The sequence below is a fragment of the Aulonocara stuartgranti genome (assembly GCF_965226115.1).
Source record: "Aulonocara stuartgranti genome assembly, chromosome: 3".
In the NCBI taxonomy this organism is placed as follows: domain Eukaryota; kingdom Metazoa; phylum Chordata; class Actinopteri; order Cichliformes; family Cichlidae; genus Aulonocara; species Aulonocara stuartgranti.
The window spans coordinates 18,125,359-18,146,218 of NC_138941.1; the positions used below are offsets into that span (position 1 = coordinate 18,125,359).

General features: G+C 42.2%; 2 protein-coding genes across 4 annotated transcripts in view; one reads left to right on the top strand and one right to left on the bottom strand.

The window, feature by feature from the left end:
* The window catches only part of zanl (zonadhesin, like), an 86,178-nt gene extending 84,582 nt beyond the window's left edge, over positions 1–1,596 (top strand). Inside the window, exon 120 of the mRNA XM_082520070.1 lies at positions 901–1,596. Within this exon, the coding sequence (XP_082376196.1) occupies positions 901–956 (56 nt within the window). The 3' untranslated portion in view covers positions 957–1,596. The remainder of the gene's footprint in view (positions 1–900) is intronic.
* Positions 1,597–2,746: 1,150 nt separating this feature from the next.
* On the bottom strand, positions 2,747–20,166 carry trappc14 (trafficking protein particle complex subunit 14). 3 transcript variants are annotated; one of them, XM_082521414.1, is made up of 12 exons: positions 19,647–20,166; positions 17,234–17,317; positions 13,910–14,039; positions 13,630–13,716; positions 12,656–12,776; positions 12,391–12,460; positions 9,227–9,288; positions 7,808–7,980; positions 7,186–7,319; positions 6,803–6,948; positions 5,926–6,087; positions 2,747–5,438 (listed from the first exon to the last, which is right to left on the bottom strand). In XM_082521414.1, the coding sequence occupies exons 1-11, from the start codon at positions 20,079–20,081 to the stop codon at positions 5,946–5,948; spliced, it is 1,584 nt and encodes a 527-aa protein (XP_082377540.1). In that variant the 5' UTR covers positions 20,082–20,166; the 3' UTR covers positions 2,747–5,438; positions 5,926–5,945. The 3 variants fall into 3 exon arrangements, with proteins under 3 accessions (XP_082377540.1, XP_082377539.1, XP_082377538.1); XM_082521413.1 differs by having other exon boundaries at positions 6,818–6,948; positions 12,391–12,538; XM_082521412.1 differs by having other exon boundaries at positions 12,391–12,538.
* Between the last annotated feature and the right edge of the window lie 694 nt (positions 20,167–20,860).

The following is a 20,860-nucleotide window of genomic DNA, read 5'->3' on the forward strand; positions in this document are numbered from 1 at the left end:
AGAGGAGCAAAGGTCTATGCCAGCTGTTTTATTAAACAGAGAAGCTCAGCAAAACAGAAGGAAAGGCAAAGCTCCCCTAGGGTGTTCGCTGTTAGCGCATGCAGGTTGGGACCAACCCCAACGGACAGACAGCAGGAAAAAGCCCAGAGGACTTTCCCAGATCCCCTTCTACAGGAACCCACCTCCCTGCTGTGGAGTAACTTTCCCACGCGCCCAAAAACAGCAGGTGCAGGGTCAAGTACGGGCCAGGACTCTGGCTGAGGGCCCAGCACAAAGGGGCACCCTTAAATTAACCCTTTGCTTTGCCTTCTGACAATAGGTCACAACATGGTCAAAGGTCACACATTACTACAGCAAACAGCGTACTTTTTGTGATAATCTTATGATGTACATGTGAATAATACTTGGCCTAACTACATCAAATATATGGGTTAAATACTTTACATAATAATAAACACTCCATCGTAGGTTAATAGTGTGTTTCAGTATCTCTGTTACCATGTTACTATTTTCTAAGAGCTGCATGAAAAATGTTTATTGTGTGTGTGTGTGTGTGTGTGTGTGTGTGTGTGTGTGTGTGTGTGTGTGTGTGTGTGTGTGTGCGTGTGCGTGCGTGTGTGTGCATAAGGGCAAAATACCTCGTGCCTAATATTCTACGTGAAAGCTATCTAGTACAGATAGATATACAGTGTATAGAGTTATATAGGTATACATGTCATACAAAAATCCACCACAGGGGGTGATGAAGGGGCAACATGAACTCCTCTGTATACCAGAGTCAAATGTGATGTCATCTCTCTGACAACTAAAGCTTTGTGTATAAATACTCGTATGTATATAATGTGTGTGTATTTTACTTATTTTTCAGCTCTAATATGTCTCCCATGTCTTCTGTTTTAGGTGTTCCATACACAAACATTGATAACCAGAAAAAGGAGAAAGTCACTGCTTTTTGATGACAAACTTCAATGAAACTATTTTTTCTCTATGTAACCACTTGTCATGTCAAAGAAGAGTAAAAATGAAGATAAGACTTGCTTATTTGTTTATTTGTTGCTTTTTTAAGTTATGCTTGAACATGTCATTTGAAGTGAATGTTTAATTAAATAAATAGTTATATGTGTATGTGCTTCTTGTAGTGTCTGCCCACAGTTTTTCAGAGTAATAAGTTCCACCCTGTCTTTACTTCAGAGTGTGCCCATTACTAACCTGCTGTCTAATAACCAGCCAGTAGATGTAGAGAGAGACAGCAAAGCGAAACACCACTGTCCCCTCTGCACCAAAGCTCATGGAAAAAACGACTGAAAGTAGAAAACCATTCTGTATTCAGGCAAATCAAACATTTTTTTATTCTTTTGGGAAAACATGAACTCCAGACAATCTGATGGAGTCACTAAAATCATATATTAAAACAAGAATAGGACAACATTCCTCTCAAAGAAACCTGTTCTGAAATATTTGCAGACTGTTGAATGAATAGGAAACGCTGCACATTAGTACGCACTGCCATATCTCCTCTTTTTTGATAAATGTTGCTGTTATCAAATTTCAAATTATTTTTCCCAAAAAATCCATTTTAAATACTGGAAGTTCTGTTGTGAATAATAAATGTTTTTACAAAACTGGCCCGCTCTGTTTGTATTTACCTTTTACATGGAGTCCAAACGTTTTCAGAGCATTTGTAAGAGAGGTGGCACATTTCTGGAAAAAGTCTTTGGACAGATACAATCAAGTTTAACTTGTATCCAAATGATGGGAAGATAAAAATATAGAGAAGGAAAGGAACACCGCGTGATCCAAAGCACATCATCATCTGTGAAACACCGTGGAACGTGAAGTGTGCCGGGCTACAATCACTGTGGAGAGTCAGCAAAGTGCTATAACACACTGCAAATGGGGGAAAAATGGATACTATTACCGTGCAAGCAGTAGCTGGTAGTCGGGCCACATGCGTGTCCTTGTGCAGTTGAACATAATCAACAAAGTCCGCTTGTAGTTGAAAACAAACAGGCAAACATTTATTTCCAGTCTTGAAATACAGCGATCCGTTTGAATGTTCGTGTACACGGTAAGAAAACTGTTTGACTCCACAGCTAGTTAAAGCCCCGTTACTCCACACTTGTGCACGGTTACCATGTATTAAAGGAACAGTACGTCAAAATTAAATAAGGAAAGAAAATACAATTTAATTGTAAATATTACGCTAAACAAAATTATATAGTAAAAACTGAAATTCCCTATTATCTTACACTTATCCAAACTAATTCAAATTATTAACAAATATACATTCTGTGCAATCTGAGTAAAGTAAGAGATGATTAGACCTTTATCTTACACAGTATACTGTAAATGCAAGCTACATGTTTTTAAAGGCAAAACACAGGAAATTGTTCACGAGCCCAGCAAGTCAACTGTCCTCTACTCAACAGAGTTATCAAAGAACAATGCAGAAAACCCAGGAACTGAAGGCAGGGCAATAAAAGCCTGCCAGAGCATGTCACGGGCATCTGATGATGTAAATGAGCTCTAGATTTTAGGGTCACTGACTGCAAAGGATTTTATTCATATATTTAAAAAACAAACTCCTATATTTACAAGTTTAGCCTCTAAAACGTGGGAGAACATCTAACTAATGACCAGCTGGTCAACTCTACTAAAAATACACGTCTGAAAGTATGAATAGAGAATATTTTGCAGAGGTTTTATACATATTTTTATTCACAGCTTTATACAGTGTAGAACAACTGATGACACTATGAAATCCCAAATTTATTAAGAAAGTGAGCTCAAACTTACAGTCAGTCATAAAAAAGAAGAATCTAGATCGATCTATGCACGCACGCACAAACGCACAGACTTCATAGTTTCTCACACGGTACAAAATACTAAATAATCAGGAAGTTGTCACGGTCCGCTGTGACGGACCGAGTGGAGAATGCGTGTAATGGACCCAGGTGCGTACACAAGTGAACAGACGGGAGTGAGCTTTAACAGAAGGCGAGCCTTTATTATGGCTGAAAACAAGGTGTGCAAATACAGCAGGGATGGCGTGGCTAAACAAAAACCTAAACTGGGAACAAACTATGGTGAGGCTATGGCTTGGAAGACAACAGACCAGGCATGGAAACACGGAGGGTGGGAACACAGACGACGCGACACAGACTGTAAGAAACACAGAGACTAAATACACATGAGGGATGATCAGGGGAAGTGGCCACACATTGGAACGCAGCTGACACACATGAACTTAACGACAGGACAGGAGGAGTGAGCTGAATACACAGACAGTGAATGCAGGCCTTCAAAGTAAAACAGGAAACATGAGACATGAACCGGGGAGACGTAGTACAGGGGGAGGTGACATAACTGACAGCATGAACTTGACAGTACAAGACACACAGACATAAACACACGAAGGGCAAGGGAGACGTAATGCAAGGGTAACATAATTACAAAAAGGACTGGACTACCTTAAAGAACCTAAGCAAACAATAAACATCAAAATAGGTTAAGCATAACACACTGGGTCACACGACCCAGGACCATGACAGAAGTACTGTGTAGCACCCACAGTGTGGTTGATGCCACTTGCTGCACTAGAGAACCAGGAACGTATATTTCCAAACTGGGTTACGTTGTTAGAAAGGTCGCTCAATACTTTTAACAAAAGCAAAAACCCAGCAGCTGTGCACAGACTCACTAAGATTACAGTCTCAGCTGCACATATTCAGGATGTTGTGTCCTATGTACACTGTGCTGAACACAACTGTTCTAATGAGAATGAGAACTTTGATGGCCCATGATGCCCTAACCCTAATACATTCACAAAGTATTACATCATCTGACCCTGACAGTCACTGCACATACCTGTAACTGTTACGTCCGTTTTTTAATTGTAAGCCTATTTTTGCATTTAACTCTACTAAACTGTGCACAATGTTTAGGCAGATGCTCAGATTCTAAGTCATTGGTACCACCAGTGCAATGACTCCAAACATGCACTCGCACATGCAATCATCTTCAGTCTCAATAAAAATGAGTTACAGTGGGATGCAAACGTTTGGCAGCCTTGTTAATAGTCCTTATTTTCCTGTATAAATCGTTGGTTAATAAAAAATGTCAGTTAAATATATCATACACACACACAGTGATATTTGAGAAGTGAAATGAAGTTTATTGGATTTACAGAAAGTGTGCAATAATTATTGTAACAACCAACGATTTATACAGGAAAATAATGACTATTAACAAGGTTGCACAAACGTTTGCATCCCACTGTACGTCCTCTTTAAACTGTCAGCCTCCTACAGTATCGCTCGTTTTCTACTGCACAGAAAAAGCAGTTTTAATAAAATCAGTGTTAGCAAAAATTATATTCACAACTAAAGTGCAGATTTTATAATTGTTAATGTTTTTTATGTAAAAAAAAATCAAGCAGCTGTTTCTAAGCCGCATCGGGCCCATTTTTGGTCCACGTTCACAAAGTTGAGTGCGCTGCCCGCCAGCTCAGCTGCTGGGATATTTACTCTGGTTATCCTCGTCTTTTTATGATCTGGAACATGCAAGTCTAATAAATCAAAAACAAGAAGGAAATGAAGGAGGGGGCAAATATCACAGCAGGAAGGTCTGAAATATTAGACAGTGCTGCTAGAAGTTAAATCAAAAGATAAACTGAAAGTAAGTAAGTAACTACTGCAAGGGCTCGACACACTCTGACTGGATCCTACTATAAAACAAAACTTTTAGCCCATCAGTCTCTGTGCAAACCATAGAGGCTGACATAAGAATAGTTTAAGACATAAATCCTTTAAGTTTGAGGCAAGAAGCCAAGAACCAGCTGTAAACCTTTGACATGTTAAATAGAATGAGTAATTACATTTTTATTGTTACATATAAAGGCCACATGGCACAGTATGCAAAACAAAACAAAAAACATTTCTTTACAAAAACGTAAAAAGTAAAAAGTTTTGTTATCACATCCACATTTTGAGACATGAACATACTGGAGCTTACTTTGTGCTATTGAGCCTGACTCAATGATGCTAAAAGGAAACTCGAGCGAAACCAACAGATTCAAGCATAAACAGAGACGTGTATGAACAGTTATACACAGTTAAACAGGTTTAGCAAAAACAAACATTTTTAAAAGGTCTTTAAAGGAAATAAAAATGTTGATGTGATGGAGGGAATTTGTCATCAGGGAGAAGCGTAACAAACAGAAGTATCCCTCCACTGACCTGAGCTCACATCAGAATCTCATCAGCACCAGTCCTCTGACTCATCTTTCATTCCTCATTCACTGACTCCATCTTTACCATTTATTATAGTAGGACTGCTGCTTCTTCTTCATGAAGACAAAGATCTGACGGCTGCTCTTTGTTGAAGCACAGCCACAGAACAGTGATGCTTTTGTCATAAGCTCCCACAGTCCAGATCACCTGAACGGAGAAACAGAGTGAGAAGAAGTTTAAAATGCTCCTAGGAAATGTACCAACATTAGACCAGTTTGCAGTAGATTTACATTTGTGTACATTTTGATAGATGGACATTTTTCACCACTATCCATTTGATGGCAAATAATCGAAATACAAATTTCATTCCAATTAATTTTAGGGGGTCTAAAGTTACTTAGAATCAAACCGCTCCTTCCAGTCAGCTTGGACAAAGGTTACTAACACTTTCAGCTGTCGTGTTGCTTTAGTCCCATGATAGCTTGTTGTATTGTTTTTCTACAGCCAGAAGCTGAATGTTAACCATGAACATTAAGTAACATGAAACGTATTTCACTCCAGCTTCCTAAGTTTTGTCTTATTTTTACAACATTAAGAGCCAGTCCATTTTGATTGTGCAACTACAGAAGGCGGTTAATGTTTCACCTCAATAAAACAGGTAATGTTGAACAGTACATGCACCAAAGTTTCCTACCTTTTGTGTACATCTTTGATTCATTCCAGCACTAGCACCTTACACTCTCTCTTGGCTATTTTTACCAGTGAAACAAAGCTGGGGTCGGGGGGCAGGTGAGGGGCTCGATTAACAGTTCCTGCAGGAGAGGTTGTTGTCTGGAGCTCTGCCATAGCGCCTGACCTGGACCCAGAACAAAGATATCACAGACATCATTGTGGACTGCAATATGAAAGATTGTCTTAAATGCGTCTCCAATCTTGCATAACTACTACAATGTCTCTAAAAAGTGTATCGTCTATTATGTGAATCTTTTATACAAACATATTTGGCTTAAATCTGACATAGCTCAAAGGAATTTCCATCCATCTTCTTCTTCTGGAAACAACCTAAGCAGAGAAGTCTCCAGCCACCTCCCACAGCTTATTCAGGGGGACGCCAAGTCGTTTCCATGGCAGCAGAGAGATATAGTCTTACCAGTTTGTCTTGGGTCAGCTACAGGGTTTCCTCCAGGTGGGACACCTTGGAACACCTGACCTGAGAGGAGCCAATGAGGCAACCTATAGATGCCCAAAACAATGACCCGGCTCATTTCCAGAAGCAATAGCTCGACTCTGAGCACTTCTTGAATGACTGAACTTCTCACCATCTCTAAGGAAAAGGGCAGCCACCCTCTGGAGAAAGCTCGTTTCTGTTGCTTGTATCTTTGATCTTGGTCACAACCCTCGCCCACCCAAGTTGATAAAAGGTCATTTCTTCCCTTTTTACAGTTTTCAATTAATTCAACTTAACTTTACTCATTTAATAAAAACTTTTTTTCCCAGTCGCCCACACCCCAGTGGAAGTATCTCAGTGCCCCACAGTTTGAGAAGCAGTCTTGTACAATGACCCTCCATACCTGAGATTTACTGACCAAAATGGCTGGTGGTGGGGGAAGCTCTTTAACCGGCTCAGGCTTCGTCCTTCGAAGGTGTTTTTCAAAGGTGACTGAGGCTCCGTGGGCGGTGCGGGCACAGAAGCTGTAAACTTCATATGCTGGCTCAGCTACCGCGTTATCATAGACATGTGGAAGATGGAAAGCCATTACTTACATTTTTTGTCAAGCAAAACTGTGCCAAATAAAAACAATACAGCAGTATGAGCGGTGTAGTAATTCCTGGTTTAAAGTTCTTCAAGGATCAAACATTAAACGGAGCATAAACAGGATTTACTGGGCTGGGTTTGTGCACTGTTAATATTAAGACAATGTCAATACATTTAACAACTTATTTCCTTTGGTACCTCAAAAATCCCAGTTTTGAGAATCTGGAAGGCCACAGTGAAGGACAGCATGGAACCTTTCTTACACTGGCCCAGGTTGTTGAGTGGAGACTGGCACACAACCGCTCCCACACTGGGATCCTGCTCACTTCCTCCTAGATGGATGCATGGACAGTGAGGAGCAGGTAACAAACATAAGCAGGGGGAAGAATGAGAATTTAGACTGGATTAGGTATCCGATAGAGGATTGGAGCAGAGAATATTTATCCAATGCAAGAATCTAAGGCTACGTTCACACTGCAGGTCTTAATGCTCAAATCTGATTTTTTTTAATCAAATCCAATTGTTTTGGCTGCTTGTTCACAATACAAATAAAATGTGACAGCAAACGCGCTCTAGGGTGAACCCTCAAAGCGGCCCGCATGTGCAAAAGCAGACGTCACACACAACGCGCTCTGTTTACGGAAGTAAAAATGGTGGCTACGGATCTAGTAGGTGTTGTTGCAGCAGTCTATCAATTTCTCTCCATGCTAATCAAGTCCAAAACCTCAGTTTCTGTCCATTGACTCGCTGCAGATTCAGGAGAGGGAGCAAATAATTATTTCCCACACACTAGGAACTGTCTGTAGGATTTGATACTCACCCTCTGAATTCCAGATCAGACGAACAGCAAGGAAATCTTGCAAATTGTTGAGCAGCGTATATTTCACCCAGAAGTGTTGTTGAGGCCTGACGGTCCTTGGGCAGGACGCCATCATCACCAACTCCGGACGATTTAAGTGAACACTGGGTATCGAGTAACAAGTAGAGATGCATCTGGAGAGAGCATGATAAGTATTATATTTCTATTATTAGAACATATAGCAGGAATTCTTCTTATAAGAGAAAACAAATAGCACAACAAGACTACAATTTCAATTCTATACAATTATAAACAGAAAAAAGTCATTTAATGTTCTTATATGGAGAGTGTTTTGGTTTCTTCTTTAATACATTTTGTATTTCACACATAAAGGCATACAAAATGACACAATGTGCTTATCCCTGTCAGGGTCACGGGGGGCAGGAGCCTAGCTCGGCTACCACAGGGCGAGAGACAGGGTACACCCCGGACAGGTCGACCAGTCTATTGCAAGACTGATACATAGAGACAGACAACCATTCCCACTCACAGTCGGGCAATTTAGAATTATAAGTTAACTTAATCCCACTAAACTTTGGTCTTTGGACTGTGGGAGGAAGAGAACCCACGCAAACTCCACACAGAAAGGCCCCAGGCGCTGGAACTGAACTCAGGATCCTCTTGCAGTGCTTATCGCAGTGTTACTCCTGCTTGCGTTTGTTGAGCAATTGCTGTCCTTCTACAGCAATGCATAGTGGTCAAAGGTCTAATGTAGTGCAGCCACATACATGATCCATAGTTGCTACAGTCTGCGCTAAGGGTGCAAACACGCACTCAGTTGTTATTTAAAATAGATGTTAAACTACAAATTCTGGAAGTCATATAAATATCATCTCTTAAATTGTTTAAAAAAAAATTTTATTTTGCCACAGTTGGTGAAATTAATCAATTTATTTTTATACTAATTTTCTCTAAATCCTGTTATATGTTTGTGTTCAGTCAAATAACATAATAGTGCTGTAGATCCAAAAATATAGGATTATAGATCTCTCTCTCTCTCTCTCTCTCTCCATATACATATACATATATATATATATATGTATATTAAAGGTTATTTGTATTTAGCAGCCTGCAGCCTTTTGATGATCCTTTGGTGCCCTCTAGTGACTCATGTGAAATAGTGATCAACTGGGAAATTAATGTTATTTCTGTTAAATAAGCTCGTATGATCTTTATTTGTAGACCACACTAAGCAAAAGATAAATAAAAACTCAAAGGGAACTTTAAGTCTGTTTGCCATCCTTTACTGGATGCAAGCAGCAGCTGTAATTACTTTAAAATACACAGCAGTCGTTTCATATACACAGTACATGCAGACTCCAGGATTGTTATGTACTGCTACTGCTACAGAAATACCTCAACAAGAAGACAAATAGTTACCTCATGGCAGGATGTACTGGACTGTGCCACTGTAGGACAGCCAACAATGGGACTTCCAAACCCTATGAAAAGACAACAACATTATTTAATAATTAAAACCTCCTCTTCGACCCCTCTACCTCTCACATTGGACTCTCCGGGAGGCTTCAGACTGAAAGCCCCATAGAGGGCAGAGAAGTGACAAGGTGATGAGAGGCATTATGAGGTATGGTCTTTCCATGTGATTTCCATGCATCCTCATTAAATTTTCAGTTTTTACAGGTGGGATAAGGTCCCTAGGCTAGATGCCCCATGCTAACCAAGCCTACCTCGGATATGGGCAAGAGAAAAGGGAAACCATACCATCGCCAGGATTAACAAGGTCCCTGTCAGGTGTTGAGGAGCCAGTATACTGATGAAAAGTGTACTGAAACAAGAAGGCTCAAGTCGGCAAGAGATGAGAACAGGGCACTGTTGGAGTACTAATATGCAAGTAACCCCAGGAGAAGAGGTTACATGAGCGGGATGTGGGACCTCTGGTATCTCCAGCATCCAGATTGTCAGCAAAACAACTACTAACTCAGTGTTCCAACATTTGGAGGAAGGAACTGCTGTCACAGCTAGAGACTGACGAGGTACAACACACAAGCTACGGCAAGGGGGAGCCAGGAAGACAAGTTGGGGGGAGATATCATCATCACCCCCACCCGAGCTTGGGTACCAAGCCCAGGTACGATGGAAGAAGGAGCGCTGAGTGTGAGAGAAACTGACCTGAAAGGTAGGATCATGGTGAAGCTTTAAATTTGGACCCTCCGTATTCGGTTACCAAGATTACGTGAAGCACTCTCTGAAGGTCTGCTAGATGATGTGAATGCAGCACTACGGACAGTTCCTACTGTAACCATCACTGAGACTAATCAATACCCTTCAGTACCCTGGAGAAGGAGACTGGAGGTCAAGATCAAGGTAGCGTGGAGGGAAGTTATCGGTATTGAAGTAGAAAGAAATACAGCAAGCATGATAACCTGCCTCAGTACCACATGGAAGCTCCTGTCAGGCATCATATCGGAGGCTGAACAGGCAAATGGTTCAATACATGAGCGGCGCACAGAAAGGAATCAGCAGGAATACTAGAGGAGTGAATCCCCAGCTACTGGTAGACAGAGCAGGCGCCTGAGACTGCAAGAGTTTGAATAATACAGGCTAAGGGAAGCATGTATAAAGTAAACAGAAAAGGCAGAGTGCCTTTAATTCCTATGGCATGTTCTAACCTCTGTAATACAAACGGTGGTGACCAGTAATGAAAGCAGCACTGTGATGTGGCAGATTTCTTTTCTGATGTATTAATCATACATTTTTATCGTGTCACATTAGTAATAGTAATAGCAAGAGCACTCCTGTCACTTAGTTGTATGCATGTGCACTACAAATGGGCCTTATGCTCTACACACACACACTTGACGCAGTGAGGCCAGTGTTAGTTCATGGGAGAGGTTAAACAGATAGTGAGCCTCCTGTTTATCAGGGACGTAAATCCTTGGGTGACGGCCAAGCAGAAAACAAAGTCATAATTCTGTCTGTGAGGGAGAATTATGACTCTGCGGTCCTACCTACCTATGTCATGTTTGGTGACAGGGTGTGTACCACACTCAACATGGACCAGAGGAAGCAAAGGAAAGAGTTGTCTCAGGAGATTAGAAAGAAAATCATAGACAAGCATGTTAGAGGTAAAGGCTATAAGACCATCTCCAAGCAGCTAGATGTTCCTGTGACTACAGCTGCACATATTATTGAGAAATTTAAGATCCATGGGACTGTAGCCAACCTCCCTGGACGTGGCCGTAGGAGGAAAATTGATGACAGATCAAAGAGACGGATAATCCGAATGGTAACAAAAGAGCCCAGAAAGACTTCTAAAGAGATCCAAGGTGAACTTCATGCTCAGTGAACATCAGTGTCAGATCGCACCATCCGTCGCTGTTTGAACCAAAGTGGGCTACATGGGAGACAACCAAGGAGGACACCATTGTTGAAAACAAATCATCAAAAAGCCGGACTGGAATTTTCCAAACTACATGTTGACAAGCCACAAAGCTTCTGGGAAGATGTCCTGTGGACAGATGAGACCAAAATTTTACTTTTTGCCAAGACACATCAGCTCTATGTTCACTGACAGAAAAATGAAGGAGGAGGAGGCTCGGTTATGTTCTGGTGCGTCCTCTGGGGTTGAATCTGTGCAGGGTACATTGAAATCTGAAGATTGTCAAGGTATCCTAGAGAGAAATGTGCTGGCCAGTGTCAGACAGCTTGGTCTCAGTCGCAGGTCATGGGTCTTGCAACAGGACAATGACCCAAAAACACACAGAAACACCCAAGAATGGCTGAGAGGAAAACACTGGACTATTCTAAAGTGGCCTTCTATGAGCCCTGACCTCAATCCTGTTGAGCATCTTTGGATGAAACATGCCGTGTGGAAAAGGTGCCCTTCAAACTGGAAACAACTGGAGCAGTTTGATCAGGAGAAGTGGGCCAAAATACCTACTGAGAGGTGCAGAAGTCTCATTGACAGTTACAGGAATCGCTTGACTGCAGTGTTTGCCTCAAAAGGTTGTGCAACAAAATATTAAGTTGTGGGCACCATCGTTTTTGTCCAGGTCTGTTTCATGCATTTAGTTTTTTTTAAATAATTCTGTTCAAGCATGGTTAAAAAGCAATGTGTGACTTTCAATGGTTAACATTCATAGAATTTGTATTTACTTATACTTTTGTTTTACAGTTATTTCTGTGACCATTGTGAGTTTTTCGCTCATTGACTGAAGGGTACCAAGAATTTTGTCCACGTCTGTAAATCATATATAAATCACGGTTTATGCAAGCAAATTGTTAGTACAATCACTTCCTTTATTTCTACCGTGTGTGGACTCAGTGGAGACCTTCAAAAAGCAGCTAAAGACGTGTTTATTTCAAAAAGCTTTTAATTGGAACAGGGTTTTATGATATATGTGTTTTTACCTTGTAAAGCACTTTGTGACACGTGTCTGTGAAAGGTAATATATAAATAAACTTTACTTCCTTACTATTTATTGTAATCATTTGGCAGCTTTAACTTTGCACTAAAACCTGTTTTCACAAAATCGCACTGGTTTTAAAAAAGTAACGACACACTCTCCAGTGTGCCTTCTCACCTTGCTGGATTGCTGTTCTTCTTTCTCTTGTAGCTGCAGCTGAAAAATGAAGGTCTGCTCCTCCAGGGCACTAAGCATACAAGGTAAATGTGATGATTTGTTGTCTATCCGACAGAATGAAGCCATGCTGATCTCTGCTGACTGGTGGCTTTAATAGAAAGTATAAAGCGTTATGCTCATTAGGAGGCTAAAGAACACAGAAAACAACTTGCCAATTACTTCCCTGCTTACAAAGCATTTGCACACCGAGTGCATATGTACTTACCAGACATTGTCGACTACGAGCACTGAGCCATCAGGCATCATGGGAAGGTAAGACGAGTTATAGTTTGGAAGAATCTTGACATCTTTGACACACATTCTGTCCTGTGAGCTGCAGTTCATCACTGAGGAAAAAGTAACCCACTAATCATTAGCTGTTTATGAGCTTATTGTACTTCTAGGTACAATTGCATCATTTTGGTGTTTTGCTAACTTGACGCAGTTTTCTGGACCATTCAAATTCCCAATTTTTGCTAAATTTAACAGAATAGTATTGTATATTGTGTATATTCATTTTGTTTGAAGTTTAAAATGCAGTAAAAATCAGATGAAGGTAGCGTGACAGACGTTTACTTTGATTACACAAAAATGAGGCAGGACTACGTGATGGATAATTCTAAGGAGCTCGGAAAGCAACCAGCTGGGCTTCTTTAAGTTTCTTGAAGACGTTTCACCTCATACTTAAGCTCTAAAATCAAATAGTGGCGAGTCACAAGTAATTACACCCTATTTAAACCCCAGTGGGCTGCCCCCTACTGTTGCATTTAAACCGTATTTAAACGTGTTTGGGTTTATGTTAGGACTACTCCTGGCAACGAATTTCTTACTTGACTAACTATGTGGGGGGGAAATGAGACACTTGCTTAAAACTAAGAAACACTCAAATATTCATTTGAGAACTGTATGATGAAAAAATGTCAATTCCATAATAACAAAAGGGATTTGAAACCACGTATCACACTGTTTAGTAATGAATCATGGCGCTTAACTGTGTGGCGTCTGACATGGTTAATGATCAACATTAAACATTACACGTAGCTGCTTTAGTTTAAGGGTCGTGATATAGCGGCTGCTGTTTCACTTAATACTGAGACAGGTAGCTGTCGTTTAGGAGAGATCCAGATTTGGGAAAATACAATTAAAAAAATAATAAAAGTCCACGTTTTGTGTCTGTGTGTGCATGAGCTGCTGTTCTACCCTTGAGGACGGTCAGATGTTTTCCAGAAACAGTCATATGTCGACACTGGACACTGGGAGGTGGAAGAACATCCAGGGTAGTGCTGACTAGGAAAGAGGAAACCATGGTGTTTGTTTACTATCAGACTGGACAATGGAATTATAATTTATATGTAATCCAATGGGACAGATACTGGTTTCCTAGTCTTATGACCTCATTAGTTGTAGGTTTTAGACTACAATCCTTTTTAACTCTTGTGACACACAGAGCTCATTCAGTATGTTGAGATGGCGTGTTTACCTTGTGCCTTGAAGGTGCTAAGATCTTGTCTGAAGGTGCATGTTGGACTCCTAAACTGCAGCAGAGTCAGGTAGCCAAGCTCCCTTAATTCTGCATTTTCCTCCATCTGCTTCCACACAGTGACTACAATCTGTCATCACAGAGAGGCATTCAACTACAGGTTCCACCTCTAGAGTTCATCATACAGGGTACTATGCAAAAGTCTTAAGCCACCTTTAATTTCTTACACTTTGTTAGGAAAACTGGAAATAATAATAATGGATTGCATTTATACAGCGCTTTTCGGGGCCCCAAAGCACTTTACAATGCCACTATTCATTCACTCTCACATTCACACACTGGTGGAGGCAGCTACGGTTGTAGCCACAGCTGCCCTGGGGCAGACTGACAGAAGCCAGGCTGCCATATCGCGCCATTGGCCCCTCTGGCCAACACCAGTAGGCGGTGGGTGAAGTGTCTTGCCCAAGGACACAACGACCGAGACTGTCCGAGCCGGGGCTCGGCAACATTCCGGTTACAAGACGAACTGCCAACTCTTGAGCCACGATCGCCCTTATACATAAATACATAAAGTTTTACTGAAACTCAAGTTGTCTGCAGCGTTTCCTGACTGCCAGTGCCAGCCTTGTCCCTGAGACGCTGCGAAGGGCGAACTGAACCTCCAGCCTCCCGGGGATCCGGCAGCTTATGCGCCACAGCAGACGCAGCTGCAGCAGGAGGCAGAGGGCCAGCAGCTGCTGGAGCGTCGTCATCCTCGGCTCCTAACGTGTTCGAGTCAGGGGTCACCAATGTGGAGGTAAACACAGACGAGACGAGAGCTCTCACACGCCAACGTTTCGCACTCTAACGTTATTCTTGAACAAACAACAACTGCAAACATCGTACCACAAAACTCAGCAACACACTTCCTGCGTGTGAGTGGAGTCCACCACAGTGGAAATAAGGCAAAAACAAGAGTTTGTAGATAAGATAAGCTTTCTTGTCATTTCTGTCTTCACAAAGATTTTTCCGGGCTTCTTGAAGGGCTTTCCAGAGGTCTAATAGGGTTGTTGGCTGCTGCTGTTCTCTGTAAAGATGATGCGGGCTCCGAGGAGGCCGATCCATGATGTACTCCATTGTGTGTTTTTCTCTTCAGGTACGCTTTTACTCCTCTTTTTTACTTTAGTTTGGTTTTAAAAATTTTGTCATCTAGTTTTTGTTTTTAGTTTAGTTTTGGTTGATTGTAATAACATTTCTACTCAGTAGTGTGCAAGCCTGACAATATCAGGCAGAACTGATCCAGGGTATCACTGAGCTGGATCGTCTCAGGTGCATAGTCTCAGATTGACCGAAACAATGTCTAGATTGAGGTCAGGCATGTGTGGGGGCTGGTCAATAGTATCAGTTCCTTCATCATACTCTTGTCACATGAGACCATGTGACCATTCTGGTGCAACACAAGAAACCCAGGACCTGCTACACCAGCGTATCATCTGACAGTGGCTCCAAAGATTTCACTCTGACACCTAACGGCCATCAAGCTGCCGTTGCCTAGCTTGCAGAGGGATGTGCATCCCTCCATGGATGAGGTTGCCCATTCCCTAACCTACAAACAAACCAGTCATGCTGAGCATTATTACAGGCAGCATAACATCCCCCATGACTTCTCCATTACTTTCACATTTGCCACATCCACTCAGGGTGAACCTGTTAAGAGGTAAATGAATTGGTTTTTATCAGCACCTCCAAGTCTGAGGCCATGTACCTCAGCTGGCAAAGGGCGGAGAGCCCACGCCGGGTCAGCGACAAGTTCCTGGTTGAGGTTGTTCAGGAGTTGGGTGCCTCCTGGGTGAGGTGTTCCAGGCATGTCCTACCAGGTGGAGGCCTCGGGGCAGACACAGGACATGTTGGAGAGATTATATGTCTCTACAGGCCTGCGAACGCTTTAGTGTTCCACAGGATAGGCTAGAGGAGGAGGCAGGAGGTCTGGGCGTCTCTGCTTAGGCTGTTGCCCCCGTGACCCGGTCGCAGATTTGTGGAAGAAAATGAAAGGATAGATGGAGTGGTCTTGTTATTGGCCCTCTAGTAGGCCTGCAGTTAATGTAATTAACTTAACTGACCAGATTAATATACCAAGGGTTGAATTTATTTAATGCTTTACTTTGATTAAAAAGTGTTCCTGTAATTAGTTTGACTGTATAAAGAAATCAGGGATGAGTCAAGACTTTTGAACAGTTTTGTACCATTTAGGAATAATAAGCACAGTACAAACAAACACTAACAAATATAAACACTAGAACCTATACAATACATGTTTACGTTTTTTTACACCATTTAAATTCCTTTTACTGAAGGCATCAGAACTATGAATGAACACATGTGGAATTCTGTAATAACAAAAAAGTGTGAAATAACTCAGGACATGTTTGATATTTCAGATTCTTCCAAACAGCCTTTGCTTTGAGTCCTGCTTTGCTCACTCTTGGCGTTCTCTCCATGAGCTTCATGAGGTCGTCTCCTGAAACGGTTTCCAACAGTCTTGAAGGAGTTCCCAGAGATGCTGAGCACTTGTTGGTCCTTTGCCTTCACTCTGAGCTCCATCTCATCCCAAACCATCCACACTGGGTTTAGGTCAGGTGACTGTGGAGGCCAGGACCCATCAGACCAAAGCACAGATGTCCTCTGGTCTAATGTCCACTCCTTGTGTTTCTCAGCAGCTGTTTGACCATAAAGGCCTGATTCACACAGTCTCCTCTGAACATGTAGAGATGTGTCTGCTACTGGAGCTCTGTGTGCATCTATCTGGTCTCTGATCTAAGCTGCTGTTAACTTGTGATTTCTGAGGCTGGTGACTCGGATGAATCCTCAGCAGCAGAGGGGACTCCTGCTCTTCCTTTCCTGGGGCGTCCTCATGTGAGACAGTTTCATCGTGGTCTTGATGGTTTTTGTGACAGCACTTGGGGACACATTCAAAGTTTTAGCAGTTTTACAGCCTGACTGACCTTCAGTTCTGAAAGTAATGATGGGCTGTTGTTTCTCTCAGCTGATTGGTTCTTGCCATAATATGAATTCTAACAGTCGTCAAATATGGCTGCCAGCTGTGCACCAACCTGACTGCTGCACAACACACCTGATGGTCCCAACCTCATTAAGAAGGCAAGAAATTCAGCAAATGAGCCCTGACAGGCTCACCTGTGAGGGGAAACACGTCAGGTGACCCCATCATGAAGCTCACTGAGAGAAGGCCGAGGGTTTGCAGCGCTGTCAATCTATCTACATCTATACACACACACACACACACACACACACACACACTACGTGTACATGCATACAGGTGTGTCCAACCTTGGCTTTACGTGTACTGACTGGCAGCTTGTCCAAAGAGACAGTGAGACAGAAGATAAGCTGGTCTTCCAACACCCAAGCAGACTGCAGGAGATCAACATAAGACAATTTTTGTTTAAATAAATAAAATAATATGGACTGAGTTAAACAATCAGTCACAACAGTACGATATCTAACAGCTGCCATCACAGGTAAAACTCTTAAAACAAACACTTTGGTAAATAAAAAATGAAACCTGTGCTCGCTTATTGCTAGTTTAGCTTTAATTGTGATGGAAAATAATGTATGCGTTTCAGTTTTCTGTTTGCAGATATTTATGTATAGACATTTACAACAGCTGATAAATTAAAATTTAAAGAATAGTTTTACAATCATTTGTTGTATGTGTTTGTTTTTTCCTGAACAGTTTGTTGTAGCAACTCTTTTAACTCTGCATGTTATGGTAATTCAACTGTGCAGGTGCCCTGCTGCCACTGGTGCATGGATGTACGGCTCCTGAATGACTGGCTGCAGCCTTATATATAAAGCCTGGAGCGCTTCACACACTTCCCCTAACACCTGAGGAAGTGGAGTGGGTGAGCTGCCGTTACTTTGAACACATCGTTTTCTCCTGTTTTTGGACAGGAGGTCAGACTCTGTCTTTATTTTGGTTCCTTTCCTCTGTGAGGTCGTGTATGTTGGCATCCATCAGACCTTAGCTTTGTTTTATTTACTATTTTGGCCTCAGGTCACCCTGAAGTGTTGACACTCCTGTTCTGTTGTTTTTGCCTCATTACTTTGTAAATAAATGCCATGTAATGACCAGTGATTGTTTCCTGTGGCTGCGTGGGTGTTGGTGGGGAGCAAGTGCCTCATCCATGCCATCTCCTGGCCCGCAGACGGGTTGTAACAACAGGGACTAGACAGGAGAGTGCTGAGAGTGTTTTTGTACTTATGTAGTTTGTTTTTCTAAAAGTAACCTTTTACTTTCACTCCTCACATTTTCAAAAACAGACTCATTACTTTGCATTCAAGAGGAGTTATTATTTGTTACTGCGAGCCTCCAAACATCAAACTGATTTAAGTCTAAACAGTAACACATCCATGGCAGTCCTGTTGTGTAATCGTCAGCAGAGGATGATGCATAAAAGAGCTGAAGTGTGTCAAAGTCAGGGGTTAAAACTGGGCTTCATGAGCTGCAGGGCTTCAGCATCTAGTCAGCCCCACAGAAGGTGAGTGAACATAAAGGGAGTAATGTGTTACTGAAGGTCATTTCAAATGCAGCATTTCTGCAAACACACAAATTGTTTTTGCGCAGTTTGTGTAACAGTGTGTTGCGGCTAAAGGTCCAGCTGCTTATTTGACAGGGAGAGAAAAGAAAGAGCTAACTTCACTCAGACAGACAGGACGTGGCAGGAAGAAGAGAGCTTACATTTAAAGGTAAGGATGCTCGTGGGATTTTTTAAAACGAGATACTTTGTTTGTACATGTGACTTTTTTTTAAATTTTGAAACATGCTGCAAATCAAACTAAGGCATGAAAACCCTCTGCAGGTTAGTTTTCTGCACTGGGACGACTTAAAGTAAAGCACAGTGGCTGTGGGTTCATGGCCACAGTTAGCTTAAATCACATGTAGCAGAGAGTCACATGAATTTGATGAGCTTAGATCCACTGATGAACTCCACCTTGATACTGGTTTTATAGCATCTAGTATAAAGACAGTATAAACTGTGGAGGATGAAACATCTGCTCACATCTGGTTGAATCCAGGTGTGTCCATCCACAGAGAGCAGCAGGTCAGCTGATCACAGCCTGCACAGTAAGAACACCTACTGGAGCTCTCAGGAGAAATGAGTGTGAGTTTGATTCAGTTCCCCACACTGAGCCGTGACAACCAGTTTTAGGTTCCCCACCTGCTGAACCCACTTTAACCTCTGACGGTGCACACTTCCTGTTTACAGGCAAAGTCCCCTCCACAATGGAGGCAACAGCAAATAGATTTGATTTTCCTTTTTCTTCAGACTCAAGCTGAGTATAATTAGAATCAAAAATAGACTAAAGTTTGTGTTCCCCTCTGTTATTCTATCATTGTGTTCACATAGCACAGGGTTCAGCGTCCTCCTTTACTTCGAGCACATTTAGAGCCTTTACTTTTTTTTATTCAAGTAAATAAGTAGAATCAGTACTGTAACTTTTACTGGAGTATTTTTACTAGTAGTATCTGCACTTCTACTCGAGTACAGACAATCTAAACCACCCTGTTTTTTGTTTTGTTTTTTATCTAATTAGGACATATGTGTAGGTTACTTAAAAACCAATTTTTTTCCTGTCTCGTTGTAGGTAACATGTGACAATGAGTGATGACAGTTCTGCAGAAACATTAGATGTGTGTAAATCTATGGACTTCCTCTTCTTCAGTACTGGCTTATTTTACCTTGGCTTGTTCTGTCTCGCTGTGCATCGCTGCACTACTGGGTGAGCACTTATGACTGAGGAGTTGGTGACACTGTGTGAAGGTCTGCTTGTCCCCCCGTCTTCTTCCGCTCTGTTCTGCGGTCCTACACTCTACATCCTCGCTGTCTTCACTGCAGCTGCTCATGCGGTCACACTGCTCAGCCGGTGTCTGCCTCCAGCTCTCCGCGGCGCACACGCTCGCCAGAGCGCACAAAGAACCCCCCAGGTCCTTCCGAGACAGAGCACCATCGTCCCTGTCCGTTAAGCCCCGAAACCGCAACACCAGCAGAAACTGGAGAGTCTCCCCGAGGTAGACGTTCTTTCGCTGAGGAAGCGTTGTGTAGTTTGCTGCGTCTGATAAACTCGATATTTGGGCGACAGGAAAATACAAACAAAACTTGTATTGCGACTCCATCGTGGCGGTGGCTAACTCTGCCTCTGCATTTCACCGCGCCTGAACAGGAGCTTACTGAAAGCGCCCACCGATGTGTGCATCCTGCTTCCTTTCACTAATAGCGACAAAACAACAGGACGATTAATCGATGTAGAGAAGACGAATCAGACCAATGCAATCAAAAGTCAGTGACGAAAACCAGAAAAACGAAGGCATGCTGTACCAGGATGCAGTTTACATAAATAACATTTATAATAAGATCATTTTACTTCACCTTGCAGTGACTTCCTACTAAAGCTTAACTCTAAGCCCATGCAGCCCTAACTGACAGCTGCCACACGATATTGCCAACAATATTTGCTCATCTGCAAACACACACATGAACCTGAGTGAGATCCCATTCTTAATCAGCTCACCTGGGAACCTTGCTTTCCACAAGGTGCAGGTCTGTGTTTATGGGAAATCTGACCAGTCTGACCATTTGTGAGGTCAGACACTGATGTTGAACCAGACGCCCGAATCACAATCTCTGCTCTAGTTATTTCCTCAGGTGTTCTGTCAGGTGTTCATTCACACCAAACTGTCTGATCCATGAACAGGGAGGGGTCGTACCCATCACTGGGAGCATGAAGCTGAAGTCCATGAAGCTCTCTGCACACTGTTCTTAAGGTAATATTACAGCCACAGTCTTGGAGGTTTGCTGGCAGCCTCTTTCATTCCCAATCACGTCCACTTCATTATAACTGTGTCAGTTGGCGATATCCTCCTAAGACCCAGCAATTAACTTTTGTCCTCCTTTG